The sequence below is a fragment of the Spea bombifrons genome, chromosome 7, assembly GCF_027358695.1.
Source record: "Spea bombifrons isolate aSpeBom1 chromosome 7, aSpeBom1.2.pri, whole genome shotgun sequence".
Taxonomy (NCBI): domain Eukaryota; kingdom Metazoa; phylum Chordata; class Amphibia; order Anura; family Pelobatidae; genus Spea; species Spea bombifrons.
In genome coordinates this window covers 25004970-25028392 of record NC_071093.1, presented here as the reverse complement: position 1 = coordinate 25028392, position 23423 = coordinate 25004970, and the positions used below count along the sequence as shown (strand labels likewise).

At 40.9% G+C, this 23423-nt stretch overlaps 1 protein-coding gene across 3 annotated transcripts in view; it reads right to left on the bottom strand.

The window, feature by feature from the left end:
• Positions 1-22748, bottom strand: part of USP22 (ubiquitin specific peptidase 22) — a 66044-nt gene extending 43296 nt beyond the window's left edge. The window contains exons 1-3 of one of the 3 annotated variants that reach the window (XM_053472109.1): positions 22554-22748; positions 1708-1775; positions 340-632 (exon numbers count right to left, since the gene is read on the bottom strand). In XM_053472109.1, the coding sequence (XP_053328084.1) occupies positions 340-459 (120 nt within the window). In that variant the 5' untranslated portion in view covers positions 460-632; positions 1708-1775; positions 22554-22748. The remainder of the gene's footprint in view (positions 1-339; positions 633-1707; positions 1776-22553) is intronic. The other 2 variants (XM_053472111.1, XM_053472110.1) reach the window with 2 other exon arrangements.
• Positions 22749-23423: the final 675 nt, after the last annotated feature.

Sequence of the window (23423 nt, the reverse complement as noted above, 5' to 3'; positions counted from 1 at the left end):
CATAATTTTACAGACTGGCCTATAAATGCTACATTATACCTCATAAGAATACAGTCAAAGCCTATTCAAAAGCGTTTCTCCTCCAGCAAAGTTTCCTGCTCCGTTTCTCCTCCAGCAAAGTACTGCCCATTGTGCTGGCCTACCTGGCAACATGCGACAAGCAAGAGCTATCACCTCTACTCCAACAGGGAGCATAGGATTACAAAGAGGATAAATGCTCCTACACCTGTGAGTACTGTCCAGCAGAATCAGCTCACCAGCAAATGGTCCTACCACAGACATGCAGTAAGAAAGAGCCAACATGCAAAAAATTAAAAAAAATTTAAAAGGAACACCTACCTTCCTCTTTCGTGTTTCTGGTGTCCCACTCCACACAAAGCACTGATAGATTACACGCAGATTCTGTTTCCAATTCTCCACCTTAAAGCTGTTCACATGGGAGCAGCCGGCCGGACTCATGACAAACCCACATCCACTATCAAGGTGCGGGGGTCCGAAGACAGAATGGGCTGCTCCCCTGGGAGGAGGAGGACAGGGCTCAGAGCCTACCCCCTCCTCCCGGCTCAGTTTCCTCAAATCTTCTTCCGAGAGGCCCAGGGCGAATGTATGTGCAAACCAACAGTCCTAGAAATCTTAAAATTAAAAAAAGTTTATATGTTGGAAATATAAAAAGCCATAATACACTTCATAAAATAACCGTTTCCTATGTCACTGTATATTACTTTAATATACAGCAATATGTTGAAAAGCCTCTCATCCTAAAGGGGACAAACTCAAAACACGAGGCACTTTTTTCCCTGAAAAGTCTAGAAAGCAATATCTATTAAAACCGACTCAGTAGATTTGAAAGGTGCCATTCCTACTCTGTTTTAATCATTCCTATCATTCCTACTACTATTGTAGGGCCAAATCATTCCCACTACTATTGTAGGGCCAAATCATTCCCAGAAATATAATCGTTTAATCGTGTATATTGTTGGCTCTATTAAAAGAATGCCTAATGTGGCGTAAAATCAGGCAACGCTAAACCGAAAAAAGGGACATCCCCGCTGAGCATCCACTTTTCATTTGGTCTTCCTTGCAGAATCTCAACATCCATTTACTTCTTTCCTGGTCACCAAAATTTGTAGATGCATTAGGCCAAACATCTTCTGCTAGCCAAAAAGCATACACGTATACTTACTTCCAGTCAGCTTGAAAAATGCTAGATTAGAATGCTGCTGCCGGCACTTCCACCGGGGCTTCTATGGTGGAGCACTGGAAGGTCATGTGATGCCGACGCTCCGTCAAAGAAGCCCCAGAAGAAATGCCGGTAGCAGCGGAGGTTTTCTACGATGCGCACAGACCTCCACCGGCTGCCACACCAGACACCAGGGAGTCTGAAGCCCAGGGGACAAGTCTAGGGTAAGTCGGGGGGGGGGGTATAATGGCTTTTTGGAGGCAGAGCCGCATATAGGGGCTTAAAAGGCATATCTGGTGGGCAGATGTGCATAACTGGGGAAGAGTGACAAATAAAAGGAAATATCATAATATGAAAAAAAAAAAAAAAAAAAACGTGAATATTTACTAGTAAAAAGTTTTTTCCTATAGGGTAGTCTTATATTTAAGCTATTTTCTCCTAAATTAAAATTCACATTTTTTGGGGGGGGGGCAGCTTATAATTGAGCAAATGCGGTATATATCTTAACAAAGGCTTCACATACCCACCTTGGAACGCCTTGTCAGTAATATGGATTGCAGAATTGATCACAGTCCGACCGCCTGCGTTAGGAACCCTATATTAGTCACAAAAAAATAGTCTATTTGAAAACACCACCTTGAAGTCCAATGTAAAGCGATCCTTATAATAAAATAAACAGTACAACCCACAGTAGTACAAAAATGAATCACCACTAATGGAAGTCACGGTTATTTTACAAATAGAACACAAAATCACACCGTACTTGTGCTAACCCTGGAAGAGTTCTCAAAAGTTTGCATACCTTGGCAGGGATTTTGAAAATATGACTGAGCATGCAATAAAAAAAACAAAAAAAAAACCAAAACACACCTTTCTAAATGCCTTGATTAAAAGTTTACATACCCTTGAATACTTGGCCTTGTTACAGACACACAAGGCGGCACACAGGTTTAAATGAGGATTTACCACATATGTGGCTTTTTAAATTTCAATTAGTGCCTGTGTATAAATAGTCAATGAGTTTGTTAGCTCTCATGTGTATACACTGAGAAGGCTAGATACTGAGCCACGGGGAGCAGAAAAGACATGTGTAACAAGGTAATGGAACTTTATAAAGATGGAAAAGGATATAAAAAAACATTTACAAAACCTTCAAGATGCCAGTCAGTACGGTTCAAGCACAGAAGTGGAAAGGAAAAAAAAACAAAAAAAAAAAAACCTGTCTGGTTGTTCCAAGGAGTACAATACGACAATACTTGAACAAAAATGAGCTGCATGGTCTAGTTGCCAGAAGGAAGCCTTTACTGCACCAATGCCACAAAAAAGCCCAGTTACAATATGCCCATCAAGACCTTGACACGCCTCACAGCTTCTAGCACACTAAGCGACAAGACCAAAATAGAGCTTTACAGTCACAACAATGCCTATAGCGAAAAGAATATCATCCCCACTGTGAAGCATGGTGGTGGCTCATTGATGTTTTGGGGGAGCTCTAAAGGCAATGGGAATCTTATGAAAATTGATGGCAAGATGAATCCAGCATGGTTTTTAGAAAAAAAAAAAACTGTAGAAAATTTGCATTCTTCCAGCCTGACGATTTTTTTTTTTGCGGGGGGGGGGGGGTGGTGGTGCTAAAGGCACAGGTAATCTTGATGGCAAATATGTTATCAGAAAATACTGGCAGACATTTTGTATTCTCCGCACGGATGCTTTGCATGGGACGCTCTTGAACTTTTTTTTTTTATTATTTTTTCAATATTCAGACATAACAGCACTTCCCAACATCTGAAATTTCATGAACATGATTCTCCCAAACAGCGAAAATAAACATTGCTTAAGAAGATGTCCAAATTATTATATTGTATTACATATTGAGGAATAGTCTGTACACATTCATACCTAAGACGGCTACATAATCAACCCTAGATTTAAAAGGACTTAAAGGCTTTCAGAGGGTGTAAAGGGGTAGAGACAGAATTGCCAAGGAGAAAAAAAAAAAAATCCGTATCGGGATAAAAACTTCGCCAAAGTAACCAGATTATGTCATTTTTTTTAAATTATGTATTCTAAACAAATGTTTCTCCATTAAATGTTGACATTCAATTTGGTTCGTCATTTGTGACCAAGCCGGTACTTCTGATTTCCAATTACGTGCAATGCAGCATTATTGCTGCCAATATGTTAATAGTTAAATCCAAATTAACTTTATTTTTATAAGGTATATCTATGTGAAATAAAAAAAGATTGAGGGGATAAATCCCTTTGAATTTCAAACATCTTTTTGAACAAATTCATAGCTTCCCGTTTTAAATTAAACTGCTACAGTTCCACCAAATATGAGCCGCTGTATCCAGTTCTAGTTTACATCTCCAACATTGATTAGAAATAGATCAACATTTTATGTAAAATTGTGGGAGTGTAATACCATCTATGAAGTATCTTAAAATATTGTTCTTGAAGGTTTATACAACGAACGGCTTTCCTTTATTTGGTCCATCCATACTTCTACTGGGTAAGAAATACCTAATTCGTCCTCCCATTTCAGAACAGTATTGGGCTTTTCCAGTGTTGGTATCTTTTCTAACAAATGTTCCAAGTCTGGAAATTAAATTTTTCTTACAGTGGCCTTCTATAAATCCATCTAAGATAGTTACTGGATTCAGAGTCTTAGACCTAATAACGCTTATAAATTATGGTTTGTAATTCTGAAAAGGACTTTGTTGCCACAGGGGAGTAGATATCTTCTATTTTTGCTATCCCATAAGATTGCCAAGTTTTAAAGTCTATATCTTTGATGAATAGTTGTAACACTTCTACGGGCATACAGAGTGACAATGAGTCAGTAGAACCAAATTTTTCTTTAAAGCTGAACGTATTTTTTTAAATATTTAGTATCAGGGGGTTAGATATTCCTAATTTCTTTATAGCTTCTGGATTAAGCCAATAGAGATGGAATGGGTCAAATTCACAATATTTCCATCTCTCATATTTGTACCAAGGTAAGTCTTGGTCACATTTGACAGCCAAGGCTATAAAGTGGCTGAACATACAGATTTTATGTAAATTCTGTATATTAGGAACATTTAGCCCAGCCTGAGCATGATTTTTACTTAATATAGAGGGCGAAACTCTTGGCTTCTTATTTAGCCATACGAATAATAAAAATATTTTGTCAAATTGATTTAAGATCTTTAACCCCTTCAATCCCAGGGGTTTTTGGTACCTCAAAGCCCAGAGCAATTTTGCCATTCTTGGGGTATGTCGGTTTAACGATTATTCTCTGTTCCTGTGAATAGTGTAAGCATGTAAACTATATATTGTTTTTTCAAGGAGAGATAGAGCTTTCGTTTGATACCATAGTTGGATGATTAGCTGAAAATTTAGAATGAGAAATTTAGTAAAAACTAGCGAAGATTAGAAAAATAAACTAATTTTTTTTTACATTTTCCCTCTGAATCCTCACAAAATCAGCCCTAGTTGAAATCATCATGTCATTAAGTTTTCTCTTGAAAGGATTTTACCATTGCATAGCTTGATGTAGCGTGGAGCGGCTCGATATAGCGGTATACCGCTGCTCAATGTATCTCAGTGTGGCGTGGCACAGTTCAATGACGCATGGCGCGTCTCGGTGCAGCATAGCATGGCACGGCCCGGTGTAGCATGCAGCATGGCACGCATCGTGGCACCGCTCACTATGATGTAGCGCCGCTCGGTGTAGCGTGACGCAGCCATCGCCCGTTCTTCAGAGTGGCATACCCGCCGCCCGTTCCTATAGGACGTGCTGCGTCATCTTACATACATCTTGAACTTTCTAGCAATTACCCTAACCACATGGCCAAGTTGATCCTCCAGTGGTTAGAGCAGAAAAAAAAAAGGTGAAGGTTCTGCTAAAGGGGACAACACACAGTAGTAAAAACTAAGGGTATACAGACTTAACAGGGGTCACTTCATTTTTTTTTTCTTTGTCATGTTTTCTTTAAGAATGGGATATATATTACGAATTGTCCAAGGGTATGCAAACCTTTGATCACAACTAACCACAGTGACGTAAAGCCTAAGTAATGGTCAGACTTATGCCCTTTCCAATGAAAAGCCAAACCTTTTTCTCACAGAGCATTTTAAGACTACTATTCAGTACATGTTTGTAGCTTTACTACGTTTTAGTATAGACCATATGTACATTTGCTCGTTGTACCCTCTGGCTGTTTATCTTGGCTTTTATATGGTTAAGCTTTTTACCCCTACCAGCACACCGTTCCCTGGCTAAGTAGCACAGGCCTATGAAGTCTGAAACAGTAAGGAGGGGTCTAAGGACAGGCTGCACTTGGATATTCTCTATTTGGAAGCCTGCAAGGTAGTGGTCTGCCTCTAAAAGCCAAGGAGTGGCAAGAGACCTTTGGTATCCAAAAAGATTGCATGTTTATTTGCTTTGTTTTGTACTGGAACTCAGAGTAGCTGGTTTAGTAACTGGTAGTGAGGAGTTACTCCTGAAAGGAGTAGGCCTATTTCTGTATTTTTATCTGGTGTGAAAAAAGTTTTGTTTAAAAGGAGAAGCATACCGTGAACCAGAGGTTTTTTTTTTTTTTATCAGACTGGGGCAACTTAAATGGAGTCCATTTAAAGATAACAGAAAAGTGTATTAGGCTGGTCAGTAAGAGTACAAAATTAAAGAAACTACTGTGGTACTCTGCAGAAGTGGCCAAAATCATAAGAGACAAGAAGTTAGCCTTTAGTAGATACAAAAATACCCAAAGGGAGGAAGATACACAGATCTATACAAATTAGGCAGAAAGAAGCAAAGAAAGTAATAAGAGCTGCCAAATCACATGCAAAAGAGCAAATTGCCCTGTCAGTAAAAAAGGGAGATAAAACATTTTTTAGATATATAAAACAAGGATTAGTTAGATTAAAAACAAAAGGAACGTATGTATAAGAGGATAAAGGTCCTACATTAGGTATTACCGTATTTGCTCGATAAGACAAGGTTTTTTTCAGAGCAAATGCCGACTACGAGACTGAGATCCAGATCACCGCAGTGCTGCAGGTGCAGTTAGCTGCAGGGGTTGTCTGCGTCTATCGCGCAGACCTTCCCCGGCTGTCAGAGATCAGAGTTCCCTTCACCTGGGAATTCTCTCTGGCAGCCGGGGAAGGTCTGCGCGATGGAAGCAGACAACCCCCGCTGCTAACCGCACCTCCTTCCAGTTAGCAGCGGGGGTTGCCTGCTTCCATCACGCAGACCTTGCCCAGATGTCAGAGTTCCCCTCACCGGGGAATTCTCTGACGGTCGGGGAAGTTCTGCGTGATAGACGCAGAACACTCCCGCTGCCAACCGCACCTCCTTCCGGCTGCAGCGGAAGTTGCCTATGCGAATCGTGTAGACGTCCACACGCTGCCCGGACAACACACCAGGAGTCAGAAGCACCAGTAAGTTTTTTTTTTTTCTTTTTTCGGGGAGGTGTTAAATGGGGGGCATAAGGCATTTCTGTAGGCAGAGTGCTGTATGATATGCCTTTTAACCCCCTTAATGCCACTCTGCCCCATAATATGCCTTTTAACCAGAGCGGCATATAGGAGTATAAGGCATTTCTGGAGGCAGAGTGGCAGATAGAGGTTTAAAAGGCATATCATGGGGCACAGTGGCATTTAGGGGGTTTAAAGCATTTATGGGGCAGAGTGACAAGCCTGGGGGCAGATGTGCATAACTGGGGGGGGCAGATTGGAAAATAAAAAGAATTAAAAGTTATGATTGAGAAAAATTGTTTTATTAAAAAAAAATAGCTTATGTAGTTTACATGAATTAACATTTACTGGTAAAGCTTTTTTCCTATAGGGTCGTCTTATATTCAGGCTTTTTTCCTAAATTAATAAATATTTTGGGGGGGGTCGTCTTTAGGGCTGCAACTAATGATTATTTTCATAATCGATTAGTTGGCCGATTATTTTGTCGATTAATCTGATAAAAAAAAATGAATGTAAATTTTTCATTTATTTAAAATAATTTAATAAACAAATGATGTTAAATACAAACAGCAGAATAAAAAAACTTTGATAAAATGCATTTCTTGTCTTTATTTCCCAACCAGCCCCCCCAATTTATGCACATTTGAGCCCAGGCTTGCCACGCTGCCTCCCACATATGCCACTCCACGCTGCCTCCCACATATGCCACTCCACCCTCACATATGCCACTGTGCCTGATACGCCTTATACCCCCTGATACACCACTCCATCCTCCCCAGACATGCCACGCTGCCCTCCCCACATATGCCACTCCACTCTACCCCTAGATATGCCTTATACACCCTGATACACCACTCCGTCCTCCCCAGACATGCCACACTGCCCTCCCCACATATGCCTTATATAATGCATATGCCTTATATCCCCAGATATGTCACTCCGTCCTCCCCAGATATGCCTTATACCCCCCAGATACCTCATAGCCCCCTCATAGAGTCACAGACCCGTTCACAGCACACTGACACCATACTTTTATAAATAAGTACTGGGTTAATCTTCACTGCCCCCAGGATTTAGATTCCCTTTAATCTGCCCCCCTTTACCTCTAACTGCACCTTAAGTTAACTTTATTAAATTAACCCTCAGTCCTCATCATTTAATTAACCCTAAACACCCCATTAACCATAACTACCCCTAAATTAACTCTAAATACCCCATCAAAACAACTACCCTAAATTAACCCTAAACACCCCATTAACCATAACTGCCCCTAAATTAACCCTAAACACTCCATTAACCACAGCATCCCCTAAATTAACCCTAAAGACCCTGTCAACAACAGCCCCTAAATTAACCCTAAACACCCCATTAACCACAACTGCCTCAAATTAACCCTAAACACCCCATTAACCACAGCTGCCCCTAAATTAACCATAACTGCCCCTAAACACCCCATTAACCATAGCTGCCCCTAAACACCCCATTAACCATAACTGCCCCTAAATTAACCCTAAACACCCCATTAACCATAACTGCCCCTAAATTAACCCCCACCTCCCCTAACTTTCAGTAGCCCAAATATTAATTTTATACTTACAGTTAGATGAGTGTCACAGCCATGTGGTTCTGGCCTTCTGGGAGAAGGAAGGGGGCGGGGCCAGTTGTCACTGATTACAGGGAGGGACTGGTAAGTAGGAGCTGCTGCGAGTCAGACTAAACGGATTATATAATGAGGGGTATTTTTCAGAGCGTTTGCTCTGAAAAAAACCCTCATTTTATAATCAATAATCGATTACTGATTTTATCGATTAGTTGTTGCAGCCCTAGTCTTATAAATCGAGCAAATACGATAGTTACACCCCAATATGTGGGTTGTTTTAGGGGTTAAGAGGCCACATTTTGGAGATTTTTCTGGACTTTCAACATCCGGTCTGTCTGTGCCCATGTCCTGTTTTTGAACCCGGGCAATTCATAAATTTTTAAAAACTATTCACCATCCAGATTACACAGTGGGGAATTATTTTTACATGTTACCAAAATGTTTTTTTATAAAGTTTTTATTTTTCTAATCACATTATGATTAGTAAACTGGGCTCCATTGACTTGCATGGTTAAATCTAGCACCTGTATTCAACCTGCATTGGAGAGTCTGGAGAGACTATCTTGCAAACTTGTTCATGTTTTAAAGGGCTCTGCCATATTGCAAGAGGCAAAATCTCTCCCGGTGGTGCTGTTTTACCATTCTCCAGAGGCATTTCGGCGACATCATTTAAGCTTAGCAAACTATCGATTGCTTTCTAAACTCTTTAAATCAGGCGTACATCACTGATGTCCAGAGGAGTGCCACAAGGGCCCCCCTGCTGCAGAATGCATCGACATCCTTGCTAAATATTCCACGGTCAACTAAGTGGTATTGTTGGAAACCGGAAGCAGAGCAGCTGCATGTAAGCCAGAAGACACGAAGCATCTGAGTGGTATAACGCACACTGCCACCGACTCTGGAGAAGTTAAAACGTGTTCCGTGGAGTGACTAATCATGCTTCTCTGATTCAAAGTCTGATGGGCGAGTCTGGTTTTCAGGGATGCTTGAGAACATTACCCGTCTAACTGCATTGTGCCAACTGTAAAGCTTGGTGAAGGGATAATGGTATGGGGCTGTTAAGGGTTAGGCCCCTTCAACTGAAGGGAAATCAAAGCTTCAGCATATCAAGACATTTTGGACAATGCTTCCAACTTTGTGGCAGGCCGTTTACTAATCCAGCAGGACTGTGTCACGCTGCCCCAAGCAAGGTCCATGAAGACATGGTTGAATGAGTTTGATGCGACTGGCCAGCACAGAGCCCATGACCTCAACCTATCACACAGCTTTGGTATAAACTGTATTGATTGAATGCCAGGCCTTCTCATTCAACATCAGTGTCTGACCTCTACAAATTCTCTACTGAATGAATGTGCAAAGATTCCCACAGAAACACTCCAAAAACTTATGAAAAGCCTTCCCAGACAAGTGGAAACTATTATAGCTGCAAAACAGAGGAGGAAACTCCATATTAATCTCTGTGTTTATAGAATGCAGTGTTATAAAAGTCCCTGCTGGTGTAATGGTCATGGGTCCCAATATTTTTCTCTATATAGTGTATATGCACCCATTCCCATATGCATTAAGGTTTTAAAACTCATTTCACTAAAGCACCGACAATCCACAGATGCCTGTTTGAGTCTCCACTATGCAACAGTATGTGAAACAGTCACCTGAAAGTTACAAAATATTAACATGTGATGCTATGGCAATGCATAAACAAATCCCCTTAAAAGATTTAATCTTGCATCGTGCCTGATGGTGAGGCAACCTATACAGAAAAGAGCAAACATACAAACCGATGCACCCGGAAAGATTGATACTGGTAGCCAGTTCCCACAGAGACATGTGAACCATGATATCGTGTGTCATGATTAACTCATATAATGTAGTGGATGCATGGAAGGGTAACCCAGCAGAGGTGGTTTTGTTTCTTTGTTTAAGCACTCAATGAGTTAATCTGATGTTGATTTAAATGTGTTTCTTTGTGCATGCCCTCTGTATCTGTTCTGGCTAGAGGTGTCATCTTCCCAAAGGACCCCTGTGGTGATTCATGGCCTAACAGATAAGGACCCTGAGTTATAGGAATTCCATTCCTATCTTAAGTGGAGGGGTTTCCATCACCTTTACCCCACCATAACTTATTGGCACATCAAAGATGGGACCCAATCCTTGGGGATGGTGTCATAATCAGTCATATGGTCAGAGGAGTGTTTGCTTGCAAAAGTCTGATTTAGGGACAATGCAGAGACCTCAAAGCAGAACTCCATGATATACTCTGATCGGAACAACATCATAAGAACCATCTGGACTTAAGGAGTTCCCACAGGCCTGCTTATTGGAGAAACTCGTGAGTGAGGATCCTGTGTTTAAGTCCTATTGCTTTTAGGAACTGTGTGCCGTTTTATTTTTATTTTGTATGTCTTGTTTTTTGTAATTCTGGCACTGTGTAATCTTTGTCTTTTTGTTATTAAAATATTCAAAATCTAAACCTGTCTTTGGGCTCTAGTATCGATATCCACAAACCCGAAGAGAGGATAACACGTTACCGTATTGTTATTAAGTTCTACAGGATATATATATATATGTTGTTTGCCCGGGGTGGGTTGATATATATATATAGAGATAAAGGTTCTAATTCGGATTTCTCACGAATCCGGTATCAAAATCGTGAGTGGTGGCAGACTACCTGGGGGGATACAGGCAGGATTTGGGGGTTAATTTGGTGTAACTTATGCCCTGTTAAGGGGTCTAGTTAGTAAATCCAGAGGCCTGGTGCTATTAACCCCTTCATGCCCACGCCCTCCACACAGTCATGTCAGGACTACTTGCCAAGCCCGTGACATCGTGCACACAAAAATTTAATAAAAAAAAAAAACACATGTGATCATTTAAACCTCTGGGGAAGATGCAATCCAAAGTCTTGATCCAATGCTTACCGCTGAAGAATGATTAGTATTTTATATATATATATATATATATATATATATATATATATATATATATATATAGCATAATCGTATTCTGCAGCTCTGTACAACGGGTAAACATTTTGCCCTAACTTGAACTCAAGGCAATATGGCAGCACTCTCCTCAAATAAGATGATAGAGAAGGTAGGGGAAAAGAGTGAGTGATTGTATCAAGCCTGGTTTATGTGGGTTTGTATGAATCACCTAATTTACCGAAATTTGGTAAATTTGCAACTCACACAAATCCGAATGCACAAGTCTTGAGGATATCCACTGTTGAAGTTGTATGACAGTACAAAAGCGACACAGCTTATGACAAGGCCAGGACGAGCCTAACATACAATATATTCTGCATTAACTTGAAATATTCTAATTTCATGTTTTTGCACATCCAGAATGTATTACATCTTCTTTTAACACCCCAATGATCTAAAAATAGGTCATCCACAATAATCCAACTGATCTAACTTAGCCAAGTGAAACTAATCAACAGCTCTCGAACGTATAGGAGTGCATAGGTCCCATTACATTTCCATGGTATCCCCCTTGCAAATGCATGGGGAGATTCTGCAGAATCCCCCCATATTAATCTGTACCTTTACCCACCACCAAGCCATTTTCCAAGCAGAAGCTGTGTTCAATTTTCACCAGTCCGCTCCAAGGCTGGCTAAGTGAACACAGATGGCACTCTTCTGCCACTGATTGGCTGCAGCTAGAATTGTTGGGCGGCAGAGGTGGATGAAGATACTTTAATATACACTGTTCTTTGGTGGGCTATACTATCCCTTTAACACCATGATGAAATCAAAACAGTTCAGTAAAAAGAGCTATGTATTAGAAAGCCAACTTGTGAGTGCACCACAGGGGCCGTCTTATGTTCGGTATACAGCAGGGCTTGACAAATTTGTTGTGAATCTAGGCGCCAGCTAAAAAAGTTAGGAGCCAGGATTTTTTTTTAAACTAACAGTTGGTTAGGAGTGATCTGATCATCATCAGCCCACTTACTAAACTCACAGCGTTTGACCTGGAAGCCCCCTGGACTTTCAGGTCAGTGCTGTTTTTTGGGGGTTTTTTTTTTTAAATAATTTTTTTTGATATATATATTTTTTTTAACACTTTCAATGCTAATGTTCCATTGGAGCACAGCATTGATTGATATTTAGTCCCCACAAGCTTGTGGGGACAAATATTAACCCCTGCAATGCCACGAATGTGTTATAAACAATTGTGGAATTGAAGGGGTTAACGCTGCCCTGTCGCTCTCATGGAGCGATCAGGCAGCAGGGGGGTGTTGGGGCTGGTCTCCACACTCATGTGGAGACCAAAGAACCATCTCCCCCTGTCACTGAAGCTGCCTCTGGCAGCTGGGAAGCAATTGCTGGTCTATAGACCAGCCATTGCAGGGGGGAGTCTCTGATGACTGCTGTAGGCTTCCATGCCTACAGGAGTCATCAAAGGGCTTGTGGGGGCTCGTTTTTGCTGTTGCTGGTCTGCCTGGACTTCCAGGCAGACCACCAGCAGCAGAGCCCCTTGAAAAACGGGAATTAACCCCTAAATGCCGCGATTGCGGCATTGAAGGGGTTAACGCTGCCCTGTCGCTCTCATGGAGCGATCAGGCAGCAGGGGGATGTTGTGTCAGGTCCCCACACTTGTGTGGGGACCCAATCAACACTGAACCCCCTTTCCTGAAGCTGCCTGTGGCAGCTGAAAACGCTATTGCAGGTTTCTCTGCAATCGCGGTTTCAGCCTACAGGATCACTCCGTGGGAGTGATCACAGGCTTGGGGGCGGGCTCGGAGTGGCTGTGCTGTCTGCCCAGACTCCTGGGCAGACAGCAACAGCAGCGCCCCCGCGTGGTGACACGGGGGCATTTTTTTGTGAATGTAAGAGGCTGACAAACTCCTAGACGCCAGGACAAAATTCTGAGTCGCCATGGCGCCTGGGATTTGTCGAGCCCTGGTATACAGGATATGCATTATTCCTCACCGATTAGAAAGATCCACTCTTACAAATTCTTGATTGCTTTACAGGAAAAGCGATACAGAAGTTATAACAAACAAATTGAATACTATTACAGATATAACATGCACAGAACAAAGCTAAGTTTTTTATTATTACACCTCAAACAAAAATGTTATACTGTAGTCAAGTCCCATTTAATTATGCCATCCCACTCAGCTGTATACGCTCCTTTTCATTTGTAACTTTGAGGAAGTATGAACCATGACACTCAGCATGCTTAATAAAGCTGGAACTCTTTACCCTTCTAGATTATTCAAAAATTGCACTTAATGACGTATTGTTATTTTCTCAGAATGCTGAACTTAACATTTTCCAAACAGCAGAACACAGAAGAGTGGAAATGCCTACTGAACACTACATAAAGTTGGAAGTATGAGAATGCAGCTTTGCACTTTGCTTACTGCTCCACCTATGTGACAATACGGAAAAATTTGTTTCTGTGGATCTGAACAGTGTTTGACAATAGAGCTGCAACTAACGATTATTTTCATAATCGATTAGTTGGCCTATTAATCTATTATCGATTTTACCGATCACTTGTTGCGGCCCTATTTTACACCACAAAATGTTAAATGAGCTGGTGGCAAGCAATTCTGTAAAACATTTTGCAAAAAAGTTTAGCAAACACATGCACCTAAATTGACACTCCTGTCATCATAGCCACTTTAATGAATATGATAGCTGCATGGTCCCTTTAAAAATGTGGGTGTCCCACCAATGCAAACACACGGGGGAGATTCTGCATTTATATGCAATGCAGGAGAAGTTAACTAAATGCCAGTCAGCTTCAGTGCTGACACTGAACATTAAACCCTTCATTCCCCTATAGACGTACCGAGACGCCCAAAAAACGCCCACAAAGAAACCCCTATGGACGTCCAGCCCTTCGTGCAGCGTCAGGGACACATCCCGGCCACTGCACGGGAGACCAGGCTGTCGTTTGACAGCCTGGACTCCCCCCTGGCAGCAGAAGCCGGCATCGCCGGCTTTCTGCTGCCCGATCTCCCGTAACAGCTACCGGCATGAAAGCCGGTAAGCTGTTATGGTTGAAAGTGCAGTTGCAAACGCGCTATAGGGCATTCCCTTCCGGGTTGTGTCACTGCTGACGTAACCCGTAAGGTCATCGGAGGACAGGATATCCCCTGCGGGGATATCCTGCCCTCCGATGAGGCACAGAGACGCTGCGATCTCAGTGTGATCGGTGCAGGGGGATCGTGGGGAGGGGAGTGAGAAACCATCTCTCTCACTCCCCCTCCCGTCCTGAAAGAGAAAAGCAGAAAAAAAAAGTTAATTCATTTAAAAAATAATATTAAATAAATTAAAATAATCATATAAATACAAAAAAAAATTATAATGTGAGCTGTGGTGTCATTGTGACATCACTGGCATGTTCTGGAGGTCCCTAGGAGGACCTCTAACCATTTCTGTGTAAAAATAATATATAAAAATAAAAAAAAAATGTAAAAAAAATTAAAATTAAAAAAAATATATATATATAAAAAAAATAAAATTATTAAAAAGCCTTACTTCCCATTGCCCTAGCATAACATCTAGCCAGTATAACCCTCCTGCCCCTGTTCACAACCCCCAAACCCGTTAAGCCATAGGCATAAAAATTATATTAAATTGTACACCTTATAGTATGCTCCCTGGTGCTGGGAAAGTCTGGAAAATCTATATAAAATTAGGTATTTCTGAAATCAGGACACCTGAATTAATAAACTTGGAGGGGATTTTCCATCACTTTACCTAATTTTGTCAGGATTCAGAGGGAAAATGTAAAAAAAAAAAAAATTAGTTTATTTTTCTAATCTTCGCTAGTTTTTACTAAATTTCTCATTCTAAATTTTCAGCTAATCATCCAACTATGGTATCAAACGAAAGCTCTATCTCTCCTTGAAAAAACAATATATAGTTTATATGGGTACACTATTCACAGGAAAAGAGAATCATCTCTCAACCGACATACCCCAAAAATGGCAAAATTGCTCTGGGCTTTGATGTACCAAAAACCCCTGGGATTGAAGGGGTTCAAATATGGCCCCAATCGATTTCAAAGCATATTACTCACAGAATGCTTTCGCCCCTTAAGGAATAGGGTTTTTTTTGTTTTTTGTTTTACACCATAGGGCCAGCGAAGTTTTCATGTTTTGCTATGTCTTTCTTCAACCATTATTTCATCTACTCTCATTTAGTCACACAAATTATATATTTTTTTCAACACAAGCAGGGTGTAACCATATCCATTTAAGAAAAATTAAAATAGGATAAAAACACATTAACAGTTCTATACGCATACAAGTTACCCACAGTATGGATAAATGTGGGGGAAAAAACCCATAGTATATTCTTTAACTTGTCTATAGACCCTACAGTGGATATAAAAAGTCTACACACCTCTGTTAAAATGCCAGGTTCTTGTGATTTTAAAGAATGACAGATACATCAGGTCAGAACTTTTTCCACCTTTAATGTGACCTTATAAACGTGAACAATTCAATTGCAAAACAAACTGAAATCTTTGAGGGGGGAAGAATAAAATAAAAAAAAACTCACAATAACCAATATACAACTAATACTTTGCTGTAATAAAATCAAAAGGTGCTTCAACAATCAGTGTTTTTGCGTAGGAGTCTATTAGCATGGTACCTCTTGACATAGCAACGTATGCCCACTCTTTGCAAAAGCGCTCCAAATCTGTCAGATTGCGAGAACATCTCTAGTGCACAGCCCTCTTCAGATCACCCAACAGGTGTTCAATTGGATTCAGGTCTGGGCCATTCTAAAACATTAATCTTCTTCTGGTGAAGCCATGCTATTGTGGATTTGGATACGTGCTTTGGGTTGTTGTCATGCAGGAAAGGTGAACTTCCTCTTCATCTTCCTAACTGACGCCTGAAGGTTTTGTGCCAAAATTGCCTGGTATTTGGAACTGTTCATAATTCCCTCCATGCTAAGGCCCTGGTTACAGCTGAAGAAAAACAGCCCCAAAAGCATGGCGCTGCCACCACCATGCTTCACTGTGGGTATGGTGTTCTTTGGGTCATGTCCAGTGTTTTTACATCAAACATACCTTTTGGAATTATGGCCAAAAAGTTCAACCTTTGGTTCATCAGACCATTACACATTTTCCAACGTGCTTTTGGGGGACTTGATGTTTGTTTTTGCAAACTCCAGCCGGGCTTTGGTGTTTTTCTTCATAAGAAAAGGCTTCTGTCTTGCCACCCTGTCCCATTCACATGAAAAATACAGGAGATTGTTGTCACATGTAGCACACAGCCAGTACTTTCCAGAAATCCCTGCAGTTCCTTTAATGTTGCAGTAGGCCTCCTGTAAGCCTCCCTGACCAGTTTCCTTCTCGTATTTTCATCAATTTTGGAGGGACATCCAGTTCTTGGTAATGTGTCTGTTGTGCCAAGTTGTCTCCACTTGATGACTGTCTTCACTGTGTCCCATGGTATGTCTAACGCTTTGGAAATTTTTGTACCCTTCTCCTGATATCTTTCAACAATGAGATGCTTTGGAAGCTGTCTGGGGACCATGTCTTTTGCTCTGAGAAGCAACTAAGCAAATGTCAGGTAAATCCTTCTAGAACAGCTGAACTTTATGTGTGATCAAGAGTCACTTTAAATGATGGCAGTTGTGTAATGACTTCTATTTAACATGAGTTTGAATGTGATAGGTTAATTCTGAACACAGCCAAAGCCCCAGATATAAGAGGGTGTGCACACCAGGTTATTGAGAGTTTCCCCCTCAAAGATTTCAGTTTGTTTTGCAATGCAATTGTTCACGTAGGTCACATTAAAAGTAGGGCTGCAACTAACGATTATTTTCATCGGATACAAAATAAATGTAAATTTTTCATTTATTTAACCCCTTAACGATCATTGCCGGGTCAGACACGTCATGCAAAACAGTCAGTTAACGACCTATGACGTGCCTGACACGTCATGAGTCTTAAACAAGCTTAGAAAGTGATCAACGATCACTTTCTTCGCTTAAACGCTGTTGCTGTAATGCCTCGATGTCAAGGCATTCAGCAACACCGAGATCGGCATCATGGGCCATATCTGGACCCTCCCCATGGGTGTCAACATCCGCCCGTTTTAAACATTTAGGAGGCGATCAACGATCATCTCCTAAACTTTAATGGTGTTGCTGAAATGCCTCGATCACGAGGCATTCAGCTACACCAAACACTTATCCCAGGACGCGTTGTGACCGCTCTGGAGAGCGGTCACAACCGCCACTGCGTGTGACTTCGCCAGCCGCAAGATGACGGGACGGCCACCCTGTAAAAAAAAAAAAAAAAAAATTATAAAGTTGAAAAAGTTCGCTAGAGGGTCTCCAGACCCTCTGGAGAACTCTGGCTCCACTTGCAGTTTGAATACAGGTACTGCATTCAACCATACAAGTCAATGGAGCCCAGCTTTCTAATCACTATGTGATTAGTAAAATAAAAAATAAAAAAATATGCATCAGAGGAACCATCCAGTTCCAGCAAAATGTAAAAAAGCCAAAAAAGAATAAAATAAAAAAATTAAGTTTATTATTACGAGCAAGTGGTAACATTAGCGCTGTATCTTCCCAAAAATCCTGACATGGAAAAATTTTAATAAAAGCATTTCCAATACCCAAGAGGTGTCTAATTTAAAAAAAAAATGAATGGTTTTATGGAGTAAATTAGATCAATAAGCTGTTTCCCCATAATTAAAGATTATATCCCTGAATATTATGTTTTTCAGGTATCCATCCAGTTGCAGTTTAAACGTCTGTACAGACTCCGGTAAAACTACCTCTGCAGGCAGAGAATTCCACATCCTTATTGTCCTTACTGTAAAAAACCCTTTCCTCTGCTTTAGTCTAAACCTCCTTTCTTCCAGTCTGAACGCATGACCACGTGTCCTATGCATAGTCCTGTTTATGAACAGATTTCCGCACAATGGTTTGTATTGGCCCCGTCTCTGAGGCGACGTTTCTCTAAACGAAACAGATTTAAATTAGTTAACCTTTCTTCATAACTTATTAATTTTGTAGCCCGCCTCTGCACCCTTTCTAGTGCTATGATTTCCTTCTTTAGAATAGGTGCCCAAAATTGCACAGCATATTCAAGGTGCGGCCTTACCATTGTTTTATACAGAGGCAAAATGATATCTTTATCCCACGACTTGATGCCCCTTTTTATACATGACAATACCTTACTGGCCTTAGCAACCGCAGACTGGCATTGCACATTGTTGCCTAGTTTGTTGTCTATAACAATTCCCAAATTCTTCTCATTTGTCGTTACCCCTAATTCAATATCGTTTAGGGTGTAGGTTGCTTGTGCATTCGCTATCCTGAAGTGCATAACTTTGCATTTATCTACATTGAATTTCATCTGCCATTTGTGTGCCCAGTCCTCCAGTCTATCTAGATCCCTCTGCAGCACAGTAATATCCTGCTCGCCCTGTATAACTTTACCTAGTTTAGTGTCATCTGCAAACACAGAAACATGACTTTCAACGCCTAGTGCCAGGTCATTTATAAATATGTTGAATAAAATTGGTCCCAGAACAGAACCCTGAGGGACACCACTTACCACTTTTGACCAGCTTGAAAATGTACCATTTATAACAACTCTCTGTTCTCTATCTCTAAGCCAATGTTCTACCCAAGTACAAGAATTTGCATCTAGACCAATTTCCTTCAGTTTGAATACTAACCTATTGCGTGGAACCGTGTCAAACGCCTTGGCAAAATCCAGATCTGGAAAAAACGGTTTTGAAGTAGGAAAACGCTACTTGTACTTATTGCTCCATAGCGTGCAGAAAAAAGCAAAAAAAAACATAAAAACATTGGGTATTTCTAAACTTAGGACAAATAGAATCTATTTAGTAGGTTTTTTCATTAGCTTTTTTGGATGAGTAAAAGATTTATTGGGTAAAAGTCAGAAAATGTGTTTTTTTTTATTTTTCATCTTATTTTATTATTTTTTTATGGGAAATTAGACATGATCAAAACTATGGTATCTTAAGAAAGCCCTTCTTGTCCTGAAAAAAAACAATATATAATTTGTGTGGGTTAACTAAATGAGTGAGGAGAAAATTACATCAAAACAGCCTCGGTCCCAATGGTACAAAAGGTAAAACACAGCCTGGTCCTTAAGGGGTTAAAATAACGGTGTTAAAAACAATGCATTTTTTGTTTTTATTTCCCAACCTGCCCCCCCAGTTATGTACATCTGAGCCCAGCCTTGCCACACTACCTCCCAGATGTCACATACCCCCAGATATGTCTTACATACCCTATATGCCTTATACCCCCAGATACGCCTTATACCCCCCAAATACGCCATATTGCCCTCAGATTCACAGACCCGTTCGCATCACGCTGACAATACTTTTATAAATAAATACAGGATTAATCTTCCCTGCCCCAAGGATTTAGATTCCCCTTAGTTTGCCCCCTTTACCTCTAACTGCACTTTAAGTTAACCTTATTAAATTAATCCTAGAGACCCCATTAACCATAACTGCCCCTAAATTAACCCCCACCTCTCCTAAGTTTCAGCAGCCAACCGGCACTGGGAGAAAGGGGTGGGGCCACTCAGAGTGACTGCAGGGAGGGACTGGTAAAGTACTAACTGCTGTGAGTCACTGAATGAAACTGATTATAAAAACGAGGGGTATTTTTCATTCTTTATAATAGATAAAAATCGATTCAACTAATCGATAATGAAAATCGTTGCCAACAAATTTCATTATCGATTAGTTGTTGCAGCCCTAATTAAAAGGTAGAAAAAGTTATGACATGATTTATCTTTGCCTCATTCTTTAAAGTCACAAGAACCTGGCATTTTAACAGGGGTGTGTAGACATTTTATATCCACTGTATATTCCTATTCAATTCCCTTTTTTTTATTCAATTTTTTTTAAACCCCCCCCATACCGAACTAACTACCCAATATGCATTAAAATGGACACAAAATTAATCCCTTCAGGTCAGGTATAAAAAAGGGAATAAATGTATATATTAGTTTAAAAACGCTGGGTCTTGGGACCCAGGGACTCACTTTTTCTTATTGTTCTGTCTGCCTCCAACAGTGAGAAGTAGAGATGCAGAGACAGGACGAGCTTGCCATTTAAACATATCCATACATGTGTAGCAGCAATCACATACACACAAGTGCAGGGGATCTACTGCAGGTTGACCATTCCAGTCATGAATGGTGTCAGCTAAAGCTGTGACCCCTGCAATCAAAGCAATGCGGGACCATTTTTCTTTTACCAATGATGTACCAGGTCATCATTGGTCCTCTAGGAACAGATTTTTGCGACATACCTGGTACGTATGCTTTCTTCTTTAGAGGATGAGTTAGGGACAGTAAACTGTCCTTTTAAAAGGACAGCTGAGTTTGTTGTGGACTTACATGCAGCCAGCAACATACATACCTTCAGCTTCATGCTGAACAAAACCTGTGAATGCCTCAAGTTTTATGCACAGGGTATATAAGAAATATAAGAAATAAGAAAGAAAAAAAAACACCTAAAAATCATAGTAGCAAATATAAAAACCTAATGTCAGTTTGCTTTAAAAGCAGTCATACCAAATCCGCAAATATTTAATGTGACTTTTACAGCAAAATATAAAAGGTATCCAAAGAACGAGTTCCATCAGAACACAAAAACAAAGCTACGCCCACCTACGTGAGATGCCCCATTACAGAGATAGTGTTGCATACGAAGGCCTACTGGCATAGTAACCAAAAGCCTCAGAGTTAACGTAGGTTGGTAAATTCAGCATTAACATTATAGGCAGCTTAATACATACATCAATATTTGCAATGTGGCTGCTTTCAGAAAAAGCTGTTTTACTGGAATAGGAGACATGCACCACCCCTTCAACATTTAAGTTTCAGATATGTGAACAAGTTCAGATTTTCAATACACTATATGCTCCTGTAGCATTCAGAGAAGTGCTAATATTCTATTGTATGCAGGTCTGAATAGAATGCTGCAATGCTTTAATATCTCGAGCCTACCTAGGAAGAAGGATGCATGGTGAAATAGGTATGGGTAGTCAGGATGAAGCCCCGTGCTAGACAAAGCAAATATCCTGTAAAGCTTCAACAAAGAGTCACCTAAAGTATATCCATAGCTTCTAGGTAACGCTGCATCTGGCATCTTGGCAGGTACCTGTGTCAGGCTAGAGTGTTGCTCAGCTTCATACATATAAGCAAGTGTTAACCTGGCTGATTGAAGCCATTATGACACACTATGTATACATTGAGGAAGAGGTTTGCCAGAGCCATGCGCACCTCCAGCTGAACCCAGAACATGCTCAACTCTGGAATTCTATAGAACAAATATAAAAAGTTTCTGAGCATGTTCTCCAAATCTATGGGAATCAATATGTAAACCAATCGATGTAAATAATTAGTGTTTATGTACATCCAGGAAGTGTCAAGGTCTCAACAACGATATACAAAGGCAGTCAGGGCAAAGACCACCTCTGTACACGCCACAGAAGTTTGTGGGCCTTTCATTTCAAACTGGGCTAGCGAGGGTAATGCCCACCACTGCACATACCAAGAGAAAGCGCAGGCAGGGAAATGTATAACCCCTTAAGCTCCAAGGCATGCATAGGTACAGTAGCCATCGAAACAATTTTCCAACCATGGTCCTGGTCCGCAGCTCCATCAACAATGAAATGCGTAAGCCAACATGTCCCACCAATATGCTGTAAAGAGGAAGGTTAATGTGTATAGATACACACACACATATATATATATATATATATCCGAAAGTGTGCCAATAAGGTATAAGCTCATCCTAGAAGACTCCAGGTTTTAACGAAACACAATCATTCTGGCATTAAAAGTAATTAAATATGCCCACCAAACCCATTTGCTTGTGTATGAGAGAAAATATATATATATATATATATATATATACACATATACACATATATATACACACACACACACACACAATACTGCGACTTATATGACCTGAACAATGCGATGTATTCTCGTCATAGCTCGTCATTCTACGCCGACTACTACATATATAGACACATACTGAACTATCATAGATAGCTCGGGTACATGCCAGGCCCGCACATAGTGTTAGATGGGGTATCCTTATACCTGCGTCGCACCTCTTTGATAGCACCACCATGGGGAAGGGGGGAGTCGCCACCCTCCTCCTTTATTGCTTTCTCCGCCTCATACGACCGGAATGGACTGCAGACAAAGCCCTAACCACAGCTGGAATGTTTAATAGAACACGGCTCTTGTCAGGGCCAAGAGAAACATTGCGATCGGACGTCGCCGGCGAACCTCTTCCGAGGCCTGGCTTACCTACTGTGCAGTCTCTATTCTCGCCCGCTCTGAAGGGGTATTGCTGTCGAAGGATCCCACCTCTCCCGCCGGCCGCGCCACACAACGAGGCGGGAGCAACCTCCTGTTGGGGCCTTGCGCGCCGAACTCAAAAATAACTGGTTGAGATTAGTGCCACTCTATTACTTGACCCTACCCATCACCCCTTCTTTTGCTTTTCCTGCGCGGTTAGAGGGCGGTATAGAATGTCAATCATCCAGAGAAGGTTATAGATTACGCCTTCATCAGTAACTGGCCAACCACGCACACGACCTATGATTGTTTGAGTTTTACGTCACGAAAGAGGTGTGCTGTTAAAACAGCATATCCGAATTGAAAGGGGGTGTAGTGAAATTGATTGAAAGAATGGTTGGTCTCTGCATGGAGATGTATGCCTGCCGAGTTCCGCCTTAATCAGGCTTCTGTAGTACTGTTGTATAACATCCGCTTATCTGGGCTCAGCCTGCTGTCCTGGTTGGAGTAGGCGGTGGTATAGGAAATAGAGCATCGCCCCTTAATAGTACTGATTACATAGTCGTATGACATCCTTTTACAGTTAAGATTACTCATTGCGCTGAACTGTTATATTGAGTTGAGTCACAGGGTCCCACTGAGTTGTTAAACCATGCTATTATACACCACAAGGCAGTAAGATAAGGAAGTCAGTATTGTTTATTCACTAAAAGTAAATTTATGGTTTCAGCTCCTTTAATATTTGTTATGAAGGACCAACGCTGACAACTTTCAAAAGGAGGAAGGGTTGAACTGGCATATATGAGTTTTTTGAATGGTATTTGCTGGGTATGCGCTGAATTTTTGCTGTTTTTTTCTGAATTGGCAGGGCCGGAGGTA